The 15,040-nt window shown below is 37.5% G+C and overlaps 2 protein-coding genes across 2 annotated transcripts; both read left to right on the top strand.

The window, feature by feature from the left end:
* Positions 1–342: 342 nt before the first annotated feature.
* LOC109337772 (succinate dehydrogenase subunit 7B, mitochondrial-like) lies at positions 343–9,148 on the top strand. The gene is made up of 4 exons (XM_019574817.1): positions 343–502; positions 589–657; positions 1,604–1,706; positions 8,759–9,148. Exons 1-4 carry the CDS (start codon positions 446–448, stop codon positions 8,815–8,817), a joined length of 288 nt encoding a protein of 95 aa, XP_019430362.1. The 5' UTR covers positions 343–445; the 3' UTR covers positions 8,818–9,148.
* Positions 9,149–11,122: 1,974 nt separating this feature from the next.
* LOC109337770 (probable inactive receptor kinase At2g26730) lies at positions 11,123–13,761 on the top strand. The gene is made up of 2 exons (XM_019574815.1): positions 11,123–12,486; positions 13,172–13,761. The coding sequence occupies exons 1-2, from the start codon at positions 11,178–11,180 to the stop codon at positions 13,741–13,743; spliced, it is 1,881 nt and encodes a 626-aa protein (XP_019430360.1). The 5' UTR covers positions 11,123–11,177; the 3' UTR covers positions 13,744–13,761.
* The last annotated feature ends 1,279 nt before the right edge of the window (positions 13,762–15,040 follow it).

The raw sequence follows: 15,040 nt of genomic DNA, 5'->3' as shown, positions 1-15,040 counted from the left end.
ATACATAATTAATAAATTTTATCTATAAATATATAGTTATATATAAACCAAAAACTTTATATAATTAATAATTATGTGTAATCATATTGAAATAATAAAACCTTCATCCTTCTTGGATAGTAGTAAAACAACAAAATATTAGAACAATGTTCCATTTTTTTAAGTGAACTGTCCGATTAACTTCCCGGGTTAATTCGGTTTAACCGAGTTTATCACAGTATGACCAGGATTTTTCCAACTCTCATTCGATTAAAACTAGAATACAAAGTCTGTTTTCATGTATGGTTAGGGTATCAAAACACTCCTTGAGTGTACATCTTTTCATTTGATTGTACACACAATTTTGAAGCAATAAAACAGTTCATTACTCTAAAAACAAACATAGGCTCTGTCACGTTCTTCCTCTGATAAATTCTCAAAATAGAGCCTGAAACTTGACCTAAAAATGGCATTGTTGTTGAAGAAAACAACCATTGCTTCTCACTTTCGATCTTCCGCCCAGGTATCATCATTTATTTTTTTCTCAAATCATTGTTAATTTCATAAATCAATTTCAATCAACCAAGTTTTTTGTTGTTGAGAAAACAGAAAACGGAAGATTCCACTTATCACTCGCGCCGCGGATTCCACATCGAACCTGGGACCCGTGAAAAAGCTGTAAGTCCTAAACCTTTTTAATTTTTGTTAATCTCTTCAAACAACTTAAATACTTCACTTTTCACTTTTAGTTTTAAGACCATTAGCGCTATTTTGGCTTTATTCTTAACCTTGATCAATAAAAATGGTTTTTTCTTAACAATTTGCATCCCTATTCGGGGATCCTGAGTGGATTCCCCGTGTTTGGGTTTTTTGTGGCAGGGATGGGGACGAGTATCATACTCTCGCCCCACAAATATTACACAAGTACCCTTGTAATTACACTATAGTGCAAGTCACTATGTGTAGCAAGTGATGAGGGGCAATTTTATATACACCCATAAAACTAGGGATGACAACCTAACCCGAACTCATGGGTACCACGCCCAAACCTAATCCGAATTTAAGGGGAAACCCCGCTTTGTGGATAGCATGTCTGTCTGATATTAACAGATGGATAGACCATTCGTCTGGGTGTGAGTAACAGTTTTGTGGGTTTATATAGAAGCACAGTGAGGAGTTGTGTGTAGAAGATGGTTTACCTGGGCTGCAGGGTGGCGTATTTATAGCAGGTGGCCGCACATTTGGAGAGTATGCCACTCAGCAGTTCTACAAAGGTCGTCTGTATCTCGGCTACGAAATAGGAGTGGTTATTAGGATGTGGCTGAAACTTGAAAGCTTGTTTGACTTTAAAAATTGCTGAAATCAGCTTCTGATTCTATCTTGAAGAATCGTTGCTTGGCTTTAGTATGGCAATGAATAGGTAGAGATTTTGCAAATCATTATAATGTAAAAGAAAAATTATTTTCAATTCCGTTATCCTTTTTTGAACCCATGGCAGAACATTAAGCAAGACACATAATCTCTCTGAGTACATTTATATCCCGTAAGAATTAAGAGACATCTTTCTGTGCTTAACTCTTTGGTTTGATTGTACATTCAATTGTACTACCTCAATAATTTACAGCTCTTGGCTGAAGATTCAGCTCTGAAGCCATTCAAATCATATAAGAAGAGTGTGAAGCAACTCAAAAGAATTGGGGATGTTCTAACAATTGTTGTTGTAGCAGGTACACAGTCTTTTATCACTGGTTTCGATGAAATGAGTGAGGGTTTGGGAATTATGATTTGTCAGGGAGTTGAATAACGTGTAATTTACGTTTGGCTGTCAATGTCCACATTGCCATTATTTTGCTAATATGGACAAATAAAACCATGAAGGATGCTTTATTATCTCTCAAAGCTAAAAAAACAACTGTTATATTCTGTTGACTTATTCTATATTTGTTTATTAGCCTGGTTTTGTTATAACAGTTAATTTGCTGATGAAATCTAATAATGCATGTCTGACATGTTAAGTGTAATAGTAGCTGAACATCTCACTGGGCCTCTCATTGTTTGTCTTTGAATGTCATTTTAGTTTCATTTCAAATTCATTGGCCTTACTCTCACTCTCATATCATTCTAAATACCAAACTTATTATTGTGCTCTTAAATCTTAATAATCTAACTTTAAGCATAATATTCTTTTTTAATATGTTTATCAAATTCTAATGTTGTTTATAAGTAGTGAATGTTTAATCTTACCTTGTTTTTGAAAAGGGGGTAGGGAGTGTTTTCCAAAGTAAATAGTCCAGCTAAATGTTCACAAAGAGACAGTTTTAAAGTTAGTGTTTCAGAAATACCAGAAAATAAAGTTAGTGTTTCAGTAAGCTTAAAAGGAAAAATACATTGTTCCAATTTTTCTGATTGAAATTTGTTTCTTTTAGGTTAAATGTATGAATATCTTAATTGGTAATGATTTGAGCCAGATTTGGGGTTGGCATGCCCCTAGTAATTTGAAAATCGTATGCTTAACTGCTGAAACTATAATTCTTCACAAGTAAAACTTTGCTGAATAACATAAATTATAAAAACTATACAACAAGGAAAGTTTCTGAAGGAGAAAATACCATTGAAAGGAGAATATTGTTCACTTTATCATCGGCCAGTTGGGCATTTTTTATGTTGTTATTACAAGGCCAGTTTGTGATTGAGTCAATAGGTCATTTATCTTATTGATTGTATCCTGTGCATAGATGTGTCCTTTTAGTTTCTACATTCATTATTTCCTCAAATCTTTGCATCTTTAACATTAAGCAATGTGTTTGTTTGTATAAGTCCAGTTATAGTTTTTATGAAACTTTGGAGCACCTGTCTCTTTATCTTTGAACCTTGAAGATCCTCTCCTTTAAGTACTAGTAACAAAATACTATAATATTTGCTCTTATTTCAGATGTTTCAAATGTTTTTTCCAACTTTTTAGCTTGCAGTTAATATCTTGATTTTTCTGTTGTTGCACATTCATCATTTATGATCTCCTTTCCCGTCTTTCAAATTAACCAACAATAGAAAAGGAAGAAATGAGTCAGACATTGATAGGGTGCGGGGAAGACCACCCATCACAAGGTGTACCGGAGAAGGCCACGTGGCAGCCAATAATAGTCCACGTGGCAGCCAGGGAAATTCCCCTAGAGCAATTTCGGTTACTGCTATGGGATGAGGAGTGTGCACCAATAGCTATAAATAGGAGTTAGGGGGGTTAGTGGGGGTAGCTTTGGAGAATTGAGTAGAAAGGGGAAGTGATTCAGGGAATCAACCTTGTAACGTGTAATTGATTCAGGGAATCAATTAGGGTTCATCTTTGTAATCTTCTTCAATTCTTGCAATCAATAAAAGAGGTATTAGTATTCGGAATCAAATTGATTCCGAATCGATTTTTGTACGGTTTCTTCTCCATTCTTGTGTATTCTTTTACCGGTGTTATCACTGGTATCAGAGCACCGATTCCGGTGCCCTGAAAACCGCTGCCATGTCACCGTAACTTCATGAAGACTCGAAGTATGTCGCGATCCGGAGAGGATTGGGAGCAAGAACGCGAAGAGATGAGAATGAGGTTGGAATTTGCGGAATCATGGATCGCTACGGCTTCAATGCCGACGCAGAACACGGCGGCAACGCTGCAAGCTCCGTTCACGGCACAGAGAAGGTGATTTCCGTGGGGGAATTCACGACTCCCATGGCAATGGAGCTCGTCGTAGAAGAGAGATTCACCGAGAAGGTGATTTCCGTGGGGAAGTTCACGACGGAAATGAATTCCGTGGAGGAGTTCACGGCGGACAAGAGTTCCATATAGGGGAGCAGATCGGGAATGAGTTCCGTGGTGGTATACACGGTGGTGATGAGTTCCGTGCAGAGGTTCAAGAGGGGAATGAGTTCTGTGGTGGTACTCGGGGCAGAAATGAGTTCCGAGAAGGAATTCACGGTGGAGGGGAGTTTCGGCGGGAAACGTGGAGGAAGTTGGAAATTCCAATCTTCTCTGGCGAAGATGCGTTTGGATGGACTCATCGATTGGAAAGGTATTTCCAGTTGAAGGAGCTAACGGAAGGGGAGAAAATGCAGGCCACGATTATGGCACTCGAAGGGAAGGCATTGAGTTGGTAGCATTGGTGGGAAAAGTCCAACCCAAGGCTGAATTGGGAAGGATTCAAGATCGCAGTGGTTCGAAGATTCCAACCTTCGATGATTCAGAATCTGTTTGAGCAGTTACTCGCCCTAGAACAAACTGGTTCAGTGGAAGAATTTGTAGAGGAATTTGAGAAGTATGTTGGAGCATTGAGAACCATTGATCCTGAATTTACAAGGGGCATATTTCTAAATGGGTTGAAGGAAGAGCTTCAAGCCGAGGTAAAGTTGTATGAGTTACAGTCTTTATCCGAAGTAATACAAAAGGTGCTATTGATTGAGCAAAAGAATGCAATATTGAGTAGGAGGGGCTCGTATGGTTATGCAAACCGCACCGGAGGTAGCCAGAGGACAAACCCGTATTCCAAAACTGTAATGGTGGAATCAAAACCGGCGGGGGAAGGGAAGTAGAGCAGCTTCGGGGGGAGTAACACGGTTGGGCATTTTGCACCGAAACCAGTCAGCGAAGTGGTTCAGCCAAGAGGGGGAGAATTCAAGCATTTAACCAGCGCGGAGGTGAGGGACCGGCATGAAAAAGGATTATGTTTTAGATGTTATGAACCTTTTACTAGAGATCATCGATGCAAGAATAGGCAATTTCGAATGCTTATTCTGGAGGAAGAAGAGGGAGAGTAGGACGATATAGGGGCAGATTGTATAGAAGTACCATAGGTACATGGTTTGTGGTTGTTTTTGTGTTCCATGTCGGGATTCACTACGACCCGCTCCTAGAAAGTAGAAGGGGTGTTAAGGGGGAGAGCTGTGGTTGTGCTTATTGACTGCGGGGCTTCTCATAACTTCATAGGTAATGAGGTTGTGCAGGAGTTGAGTCTATTAGTTCAGGATACTCCTTCTTATATGGTGGAGGTAGGAGATGGGCATAAGGTGAAATATAGGGGGAAATGCGCGCATTTATCTTTCTAGATACATAATCTGGAAGTGATCTAAGACTTCTACCTCTTCAATCTCAAATGGGTTGATCTGGTGTTGGGTTTAGATTGGTTATCTGGATTGGGTGAGGTTCAAGCTGATTTTGGTAAAATTGGAGCTCACGATCAAGCAAGGCCAAAAGTCGATCCGTATCACCGGAAACCCAACCTTGGCCAAAATCGAGATTTCATATGGTGCATTGTAGCAGGTAATTAGGGCAGAAGGTGAAGGGTTGATCATGCATTGTGAATCATCAAGTCCAAAGGGGGAAGGGGTTGAGAGCACTCTGGTCCGTATGTTGCATGTGCTCGAAGATTTTGATGAGTTATTCACAGATCCGACAGGCTTACCACTAGTACGTAGGCAGGATCATGCCATACATCTGATTGAGGGGGCAGCTATCCCCAATATTAGACCGTACAAATATCCACACTATCAGAAAACAGAGATCGAAGGCCTGGTTAGGGAAATGTTGGAGTCAGGGGTTATTCAGCATAGCATTAGTCCTTATTCCAGTCCTGTCATTTTGGTGAAAAAGAAGGATGGGGGATGGAGGTTCTGTGTGGATTATAGGGCATTAAATAAGGTGACAATACTGAACAAATTTCCTATCCTGATTATTGAGGAGTTATTGGATGAGATTGGAGGAGCCATAGTCTTCACCAAATTGGACTTGAAATCAGGGTATCATCAGATTCAGATGCGGAGTGAAATGTGGAGAAGACTACTTTCCGAACCCATGAAGGTCATTATGAGTTTGTGGTGATGCCTTTCAGCCTCACTAATGCACCTTCGACCTTCCAGGCCCTCATGAATGAGGTATTACGGTCCTATTTGCAGAGATTTGCATTAGTCTTTTTTCGATGATATTCTGGTTTACAGTTCTGATGAGGAGTCTCATGAAAGGCAGCCGAGGGAGGTGTTGACCGCTTTGCAAGCTAATTCGCTAAAAGTCAACAAAAAAAATGCAGTTTTGCCAAGCCCAGTTTAGAATATTTTGGCCATATCATCTCTCATTCTAGAGTGGCGGCAGATGAATCAAAGGTGGCTACGATGAGTTCTTGGCTGATACCCCGTGATCTAAAGAGTTTAATGGAATTTCTGGGCCTCACAGGTTATTACCGTAGGTTTGTGCAAGGATATGGGAGAATTGCTAAACCTCTCACTGACTTATTGAAAAAAGATAACTTTGTGTGGACTGAAGAGGCCACTCTTGCATTTCAGACTCTCAACGATGCTTCAAGTAAGGGAATTGGGGCGGTGTTGATGCAGGAGGGACGCCCTCTCGCTTTTTGGAGTAAAGGGCTATCAGCAAGGTCCCAATTGAAGTCGGTATATGAACGCGAGCTTATGGCGTTGGTTCAGGCCGTACAGAAGTGGAAGCACTACCTGATGGGCCACCACTTTGTCATTAGAACGGACCAAAGGAGCTTGAAATTCCTTACAGATCAGAGGCTTTTCAGTGAGAAACAGTTCAAATGGAAAGTAAAGCTCATTGGTTTGGATTTCGAGATTCAGTTCAAACTAGGGAAAGAGAATTCTGTGGCCGATGCGTTATCGAGGAAGGCCTATTATTCGGCACTCTCAGTGATTTATGTTGGAGATGTCGAAGGGTGGTTCCAAGAGGTTCAGCAAGAACCTAAGTGGAGGAGGGTGATCCAGGATTTGGCGGAAAATCCAGATTCCCATCCGGGGTTCTAGTTTCAGGCAGTGCGGTTGTTGTATTAGGGGAGATTAGTGTTGCCCAAGACGTCTGACAAGTTGCCTCTGATTTTGGCTGAGTGTCATGACAAACGGGTATCTAGTTTCTTTTATTGGGACGACATGCGAGGTTATGTGAAGCAGTATGTCGAGGCGTGTGAGGTGTGTCAACGCCAAAAGTATTCCACTTTAGCACCTGGAGGGGTGTTGCAACCATTACCTATTCCTACTCAGGTATGGCAGGATATTTCCATGGATTTCATATCCAGATTGCACGGTCACAAGGCAAGGATACCATTTTGGTAGTGGTGGATCGACTCACAAAATACGCCCATTTTTATCCTCTTGGCCATCCCTATTCGGCTAAGGATGTAGCTTCCGTGTTTGTGAAAGAGGTCGCTACATGGGTTTCCGGCAACGATAGTTTCAGATCGTGATCAGGTCTTTTTGAGTCATTTATGGCAGGAATTGTTCCGATTAGCAGGTACTCGTTTGAAGTACAGCACGACTTACCATCCTCAAACGGATGGGCAGATCGAGGTGGTGAATCGTAGTTTGGAGACATATCTTCGATGTTTTGTGGGGCCTAAGCCGAAGAAATGGGTGGAATGGTTGGCGTGGGCTGAGTTTTGGTTTAACACTACTTACAACATCTCTGTAGGGATGACTCCTTTCAAAGCTTTGTATGGAAGGGACCCTCCGACTCTGATTAAGGGGTGTACGTTCACGTCAAAGGTAGAGGAAGTGAACCAACTCTTAGTGGCTCGAGATGAGGTTATTCAAGAGTTGAGGTAGAACTTGTTTCGAGCCCAAGATTTGATGAAGGCTCAAGCCGATAAACATAGGTGTGAGGTGGAGTTTGAGGTGGGCGATTGGGTGTACTTGAAACTTCAACCGTATAGGTTGAAGACTCTAGCTTCAAGACCTTCGGCCAAATTGTCAGCTAAGTTCTATGGACCGTATCAGATTTTGGAGCGCATTGGAACGGTAGCTTACCGGTTGGCATTGTTGGATCATGCACGAGTCCATCCCATGTTCCATGTTTCTCTATTGAAAAAGGCTCTGAAACCGGCTCAACAACCTCAACCCCTACCAATGATGTTGTCCGAGGAGTTAGAATTGAAGGTGCAGCCAATGGAAATTTTGCAACACCGGGTTGATCCGAGTGGAAATGTTGAAGTGTTGGTGCAGTGGGAGGGTTTGCCGAACTGTGAGAATTCTTGGGAGTCAGCGGCTCAAATACATGAAGCTTTTCCTCAATTTGTCCTTGAGGACAAGTTGGTTCTTCTGGGAGAGGGTATTGATAGGGTGCGGGGAAGACCACCCATCACAAGGGTGTATCAAAGCAGGCCACGTGGCAGCCAATAGTCCATGTGGCAGCAAGGGAAATTCCCCTAGAACAGTTTCGGTTACTGCTATGGGACGAGGAGTGTGCACCAATAGCTATAAATAGGAGTTAGGGGGTTAGTGGGGGTAGTTTCGGAGAATTGAGTAGAAAGGGGAAGTGATTCAGGGAATCAACCTTGTATCGTGTAATTGATTCAGGGAATTAATTAGGGTTCATCTTTGTAATCTTCTTCAATTCTTGCAATCAATAAAAGAGGTATTAGTATTTGGAATCGAATTGATTCCGAATCGATTTTTGTACGGTTTCTTCTCCATTCTTGTGTATTCTTTTACCGGGGTTATCAGACATCAAAACAGAATTCATGAATGGATAGTTCTATATTTGTTGAATGTTTTGCATTATCAATATTCTACTGAGCATACACAGCTCATTTTTTTGAAATATTAATTCAAGTTCTACCTTATATCATTATTCAATGTGAACCATTTCCTTCCTACCCACGTACTGAGTAGGAAATGCATCTTATCATCTAGTTTATTACTATATTGTGGTTGGGAAGTTGTTTACTAAAAGCCCTTCTCCTGTTTCTCCCACTGTTACATTGTTTCATTATTCTTGTATGCTTTTACGATATTTCAGGATGCTGTTACGAAATATATGTCAAAGCAGCCACGAGAGAAGAAGCTCGGAAACAATGACGTTCTAGAAGTGCAGAATGAATTGAATATCAGATGCTAGTTGGGCTGTTACTTTTTCTTTTCATGGCAACAATGTGGACGTAATGGTTAGCCATGTTAAAATAAGTGGAGAAGCATGTGAAAATTTGGGATATTATAAATTTGTGGCTACAGGTCTGAAAATTTGTTATAGCTAATTCAACCATCCTCAAATCAGAGCGGAGGATTAGTTGGTGATGATTTCAGTTATTTAATGCAATTATAGCTTTGCCTGAAATGGTGTGAATCTAATGATCATATCAATATGGTTATATGATACTTATTAAGGTTTAATAAATATAATTACATTTGACTAGGGGTGTAAAAAGTTTGGTTAGATTTTTAGTGCATTTTAGTGATCGAATCAAATAAAAACATATGGTTCGGTTCTGCTTAATTAACTGCAAATTTAACTGTAAGAACCGAACTGAACTGCTCTTGAATGGTTCGGTTCGATTCCACGGTTTTTCCAATTACTTCTTTTATAAAAAATCTTAGATCAATTGAAAGTTCAAAAAGTATTACAAAATATATTGTTTATCCATAAAACGAAAAATATTACTACTATTATTATAAAAAATTATGAATCATATATAAATGTGTAAAAAAATTGAAACTCATAATTGATTGTTAGTAACATTTATAACAATTATGTAATTGATGTAGAAAAAAGTGAATTATTATATATAATATTATGGTCAACAATTAGTAGCATATATATATCTATTAATAACATATATAACAATACAATTCATGATTAATAAAACATATTGTAGTTATATTTATAATCTTACATTTCACAATTAGTAATACATAACAATACATGTAGAATAATATATGATATATGATATTTTCAAACTCAATACCACAAAAGTCGGAAACTATATTTCAAATCATCAAGACACTAGGAAACAATCTAGTAACTAATAATATATATAATACTAACTTAAATAACAATCAGTAACATATATAACACTACAATTCACACAAAATTGGTAATTTAAGTTAAAAAAATTGGTTGAAGAATTTAAGCAATAATATAACATCATCCCCTAGTATCTATTTCTTTAATATGCAGTTTGGTTTCAATGGTTCCTAAATTTCTAAAATCATAAACTGAACCGAACATAAACGGTTCCTTAAAAAGTAACCGAACCGCGAAACCGAACTGAACCAAATTTTGTGGTTTGGTTTGGTTGGTTCGGTTTCATCACTTACGCTGTTTAAACTAGAACCACTTACACCCCTACATTTGACATTCTTTTATGGAATTATATTATAATTAAATAATAAAGTATCTCCTCTTGCCATGAGATAATTTATTTTTTTAAATTCACTCAGCATTTGACATGTGTCTTATTTATCTTCATTTAAGAAATTATCATTTTAAAATATATTATAAAAAAATAAGACACTTGTCAAACACTAAATAGATTTAAGGAAACAAGTTATATCCGATATGAGAAAATAATTTATTCTCTTATAATTATTAGGATAATTTCAATCACCATCCTTACAACTAACCTGTATCATTGGTACCTTTCTATTAATATAATTTTTCTAATAAAAAAACTAAGAAATGCCTAATAATTATTGAATCTTACCTGGATTGGGAGTACCGTTGGATATAGATCAGCTAACTTCACATTTGGTGATTTCATTCCTCCGGTCACTGAATATAAACAATTGAATCTATGCAACAAGCTAGCTACTAAGAGTTTATTTGCGAGTTGAGTTTTGGAGAAAAAAGAAAGAAGAAGAAAGACTTTTGAGTTATCTTACTAATATATTTCATGGTTCAAGCCATTCATTTTTTCTTTATTCCCATCCAAAACTCAACTCACAAACAGATTCTAAGAAGATACCAAGATTGACAAGTTACATGTATCAAACTAAGGAGATATATCCTTATATGCACCAAAAAAAAAAGGAAATATTGATATTATATTATATGATGAAAAGTAGCAAAAACCCTCGCAAAAGGAGAGGAGCCAAAGGAAGGGAGAGAGGAGGTGATTGAGAAAGACGTGCAATACTAACACTCAACCATTTAAAAATGCCGGCATCCAAATTTACTATTGTTACTTTCTGCCCTTTGGCTCATTTCCATGGCTTCCTATTGTCAACGATATCCACAATATTACACAATTAATGTTGCTATATCTCAACCTTTTGGTAATGAAATGCTAATGAGATTTTAAGTGACATTGAACATAATAAATTATAGACCATGTTCACCTAATCACACTATTTCAGTAATCTAGCCCAACCTACTGCAAAGACAGTGAAACCAAAATATAGAGCCACTGTAGAGCAAGGGGTCTAATTCTGCTGCTGCAAAAATGGGTCTAAGTCTAAAACTATTATTCTCAACTTACATCTTTTTGATTTTTCTAAAGGCAAATTCAGACAACGAAGAAGTGAAACAGGCCTTAGTCACGTTCATGGAAAAACTTGCACCAAGAAATGCAATGTGGGGTTGGAACCTTACATCTGATCCATGCATTGATAAGTGGTATGGTGTGAGTTGCAATTCAGACAATTATTCTGTTAGGAGTATAGTTCTTGACAAGTCCAATCTAATTGGTGTATTAGATGCTACTTCTCTTTGCTTAGTAAACAATTCTCTTCAAATCCTTAGCCTTAGTGACAACATGTTACATGGTTTAATATCAGAGGATATAGGAAATTGTAAGTCCTTGACTCACTTGTTCCTAAATGGGAACGAATTCTCCTGCGAGATTCCTATTTCTATTGCTAAACTAAGTAACTTGAAAAGGCTTCGTATTTCGGATAACTTCTTCACTGGAGAGCTTCCTAATGTGGCGCGAATTTCAGGTTTGATATCCTTTCTTGCTGAAAATAACAGTTTCACTGGGGGAATTCCTGTTTTTGATTTCTCCAACCTTGACAAGTTTAATGTCTCTAACAACAATTTACAAGGTCCTATTCCTAATGTTGGTGGAAAATTCAATGCAGACAGCTTTTATAGTAATCCTGATTTATGTGGAAAACCACTTTCAAAGGCATGTGCATATCCACCTTCTATAGCTCCTTTTCCTATGCTATGTGAGATGAAGGACAAAAAATCTTCGGGTTATGGTTTGTATATTTATTCGGGATACATAATTCTCGGTGCCATTGTTCTGGTTTTCATCTCCTTCAAATTGGTAAGGAAATTCAAGACCAAAGAAGAAGCTGCAAAAAAAGAAACGGGAGAAGAAACTATTGGTGGCAAGGTTAGTCAAACTTTCAATTCCAATGGATTTAAGAGTAGCATTGGGATTAGATCTGAGTATTCAATGACAACTTCGGAAAGTGGAATTTACAAATCATCTCTTGTTGTTCTTTCGAGTCCGGGGCTTAAGGGGTTGAATTTTGAGGACTTGCTCAGTTGTCCTGCTGAATTGGTTAGAAGAGGAAAGCATGGAAGCCTCTACAAGGTGATGGTTAACAATGGGGTGTTGTTGGCAGTCAAGAGGATAAGGAATTGGGGAATTTCAAAGCAAGATTTTGAGAAGAAGATGGAACTGTTAGCACGAGCGAAGCATCCACATGTGCTCTCACCTGTTGCGTATTATTTTTCGGAGCAAGAGAAACTCTTGGCATATGAATACCTTCAGAATGGTAGTCTCTTCATGTTGCTCTATGGTAAGTTATCAAGCAAAGTCTCAAGTCTCAACTAGTATTTAATAGTAAGGTAGGTAGCACTTGATATAGGTGTTAGAATGAGAGTAACATAACACACGAGTTCGTTTATATAATTGATATATTTTATAAATGCAACAGAACAAATCATGAGACTAAACATTGATGCACTGTGATTCAATAAAATGGGTAGAATCAAAGAGAAATCAGTCTAACTGTGTTATGTTCTGTTTGATTCCACCCAATGTTACCAAATTGTTTGACTTCATATTCTCATTTCGTATTTTAGTCACATTTTAAATTGCATCAAACATAAAGTAGAACGTTCAGTTATGTTCTGATATGTCTACTAAATGTTAGTATTTCAAGTTTAATATACTAATGCCTACATTAGTACTCCAAAGGAAATGGAAGTGTTTTTATCCTAGAAAAGGGTGCCTTTCTTCCTATGACAATGAAAAATAAAATTTACCTATCATCCAAATTATGGTAATAAATCATTGCTTATAGTACCTTTTCCAATATGATTGTTACTTATTTCCATTTGAGATATCTCTTGAACTTTGCATTTTCTTCAAGTCTAACACCTTCTTCAATATAGTAGAACTAGATCCTTAATTTAAAGGTTGCAAGTTGCCTCCAAGTATACATCTAACCAAATAATTGTATTCACCTCTAATGATTTCAGGACCCCAAAGTGGACAGTTTTTTGACTGGGGGAGCAGACTAAAAGTTGCAGCGAACATAGCTAAGGCTCTGGCATATATGCATGAGGAGCTTCATGAAAGTGGAATAGCACATGGTAACTTGAAATCAAGTAACATTTTGTTTGACAAGAATATGGATCCAGGCATAAGCGAGTATGGCCTAGTGGTGGCAGAAAGTCAAGATCAATCGTTCGTTTCTCATGACAAAGATGTCAATGACAGAAATTTGATTGCACCTGATATGTTTAAAGATGATGTATATGCCTTCGGCGTGATACTTCTCGAGCTTCTGACAGGAAAAGTAGTTAAAAATGATGGATTCAATCTGGTGAAATGGGTAAAGTCAGTAGTCTCAAAGGAATGGAGTGTTGAAGTTTTTGACAAGTCGCTAATCTTACAAGATGCTTGTGAACAGAGAATGATTGACTTGTTGCAGGTAGCATTAAAATGCATAAATCCTTTTCCAGATGATAGACCAAGTATTAGACAAGTTGCAATGATGACAAGTTCTTTGAAAGAGGATGAGCAAAAATCCATCTCATTTGGTTCATAAACGAAATATGGTTATAGATTTCAACAAGAACGAAATGTGGTTATAGATTTCAACAAGTCAGATCATATATAAAACTTCTTTCAGGGAGTATCCGTCTCTAATTTTCATTAGTTTCAAGCAGATCACGATATGTATCCATTCATATGGAAATTTAATTAATATGGTAAAAAGATTATAATATTGCTTGTCGTTTCAATTTGTATAAGTATCTCTTATTCTGGAGGGGCTTGTTTTATGTAGTCTAAAACTTATCTCTAGTTACTCTTTGCATCCCTGCAATAGTATGTGTGCATTTTTACAGAACTCAATTCTTGGCAAGCAGAGGCAAACTTTAAGTTCCTCCCCTATAGAACCTTGTTGTTTTAACAACAGTGCAAGGCAAGGCTCGTGAATATTGTTAATAAGAGGAGTAGTGTAACATGTATTTAAAAGATCTCAAGACAATGACAGTTACATTTGACCCATACCTAAAGAATATCTTTTCTTTATGACAACCGGAGGAAAGTTTCACCTCAAAACCAATTGGCAATGAGAGAAATAGTTTAAAACGTATTTAAATCATTATCAAGATAATGAGTTACACACTATGAGACTTACTTCACAACCAATATTGTTGATGGAGGATCAACTGATAATATAAAAACTCTTACACCGTGCATAAATATCAAACTATTATAAAAAACTCTTTTGCTTTATATAATCTGAACTGTTGGATTAACTTTTTATGAAGTTAAACTGAATCAATGGTTCTGAACACTCTTCCTCTTTAAGTATGCTGTAGAAAAGAACTCGTCATTATATATGCGCTAACTCTCCTTCTGTTTTCACTTTGTTTACTCATGTTGTTAGGTAGTTCCTGGTGGTAAGAACAACTAAAGAAGCATAATGTAGTAAACTCAATGACAAATACCCAATCCCATTAATTTCGTAAAAAAATATCAGAATACATTGCACGCCATCAATGTTCAACGCAAACCCATTTATCTAATCAAATCTAACCTCCCTAAATCAATAAATAAATAACAAAAATAAAAAAATGAAAATTGTATACTACAAGCCAGCTTTATTCCTTTCATAAATCAAAAGCGTCCTCCTACCGTTTTCCTCCCCACAACACGCCGTCGTATATACAGTCACCATTCACAAACAATTAAATAAAGTCTGATATTTAAGATTTATCTATGAAACAAAAAAAACTTATATTATACATAAATATATATGATATGACGACTAAAAATAAAATACTGAAAATTTGGATAGGTATAAAAAGTGACGCAATGTTGCAACTGCCGCTAAC

This window comes from Lupinus angustifolius, unplaced genomic scaffold, assembly GCF_001865875.1.
Source record: "Lupinus angustifolius cultivar Tanjil unplaced genomic scaffold, LupAngTanjil_v1.0 Scaffold_10_111, whole genome shotgun sequence".
NCBI lineage: Eukaryota > Viridiplantae > Streptophyta > Magnoliopsida > Fabales > Fabaceae > Lupinus > Lupinus angustifolius.
Note: the sequence above shows the minus strand (reverse complement) of the source record. Positions and strands in the feature narration are given on the sequence as shown.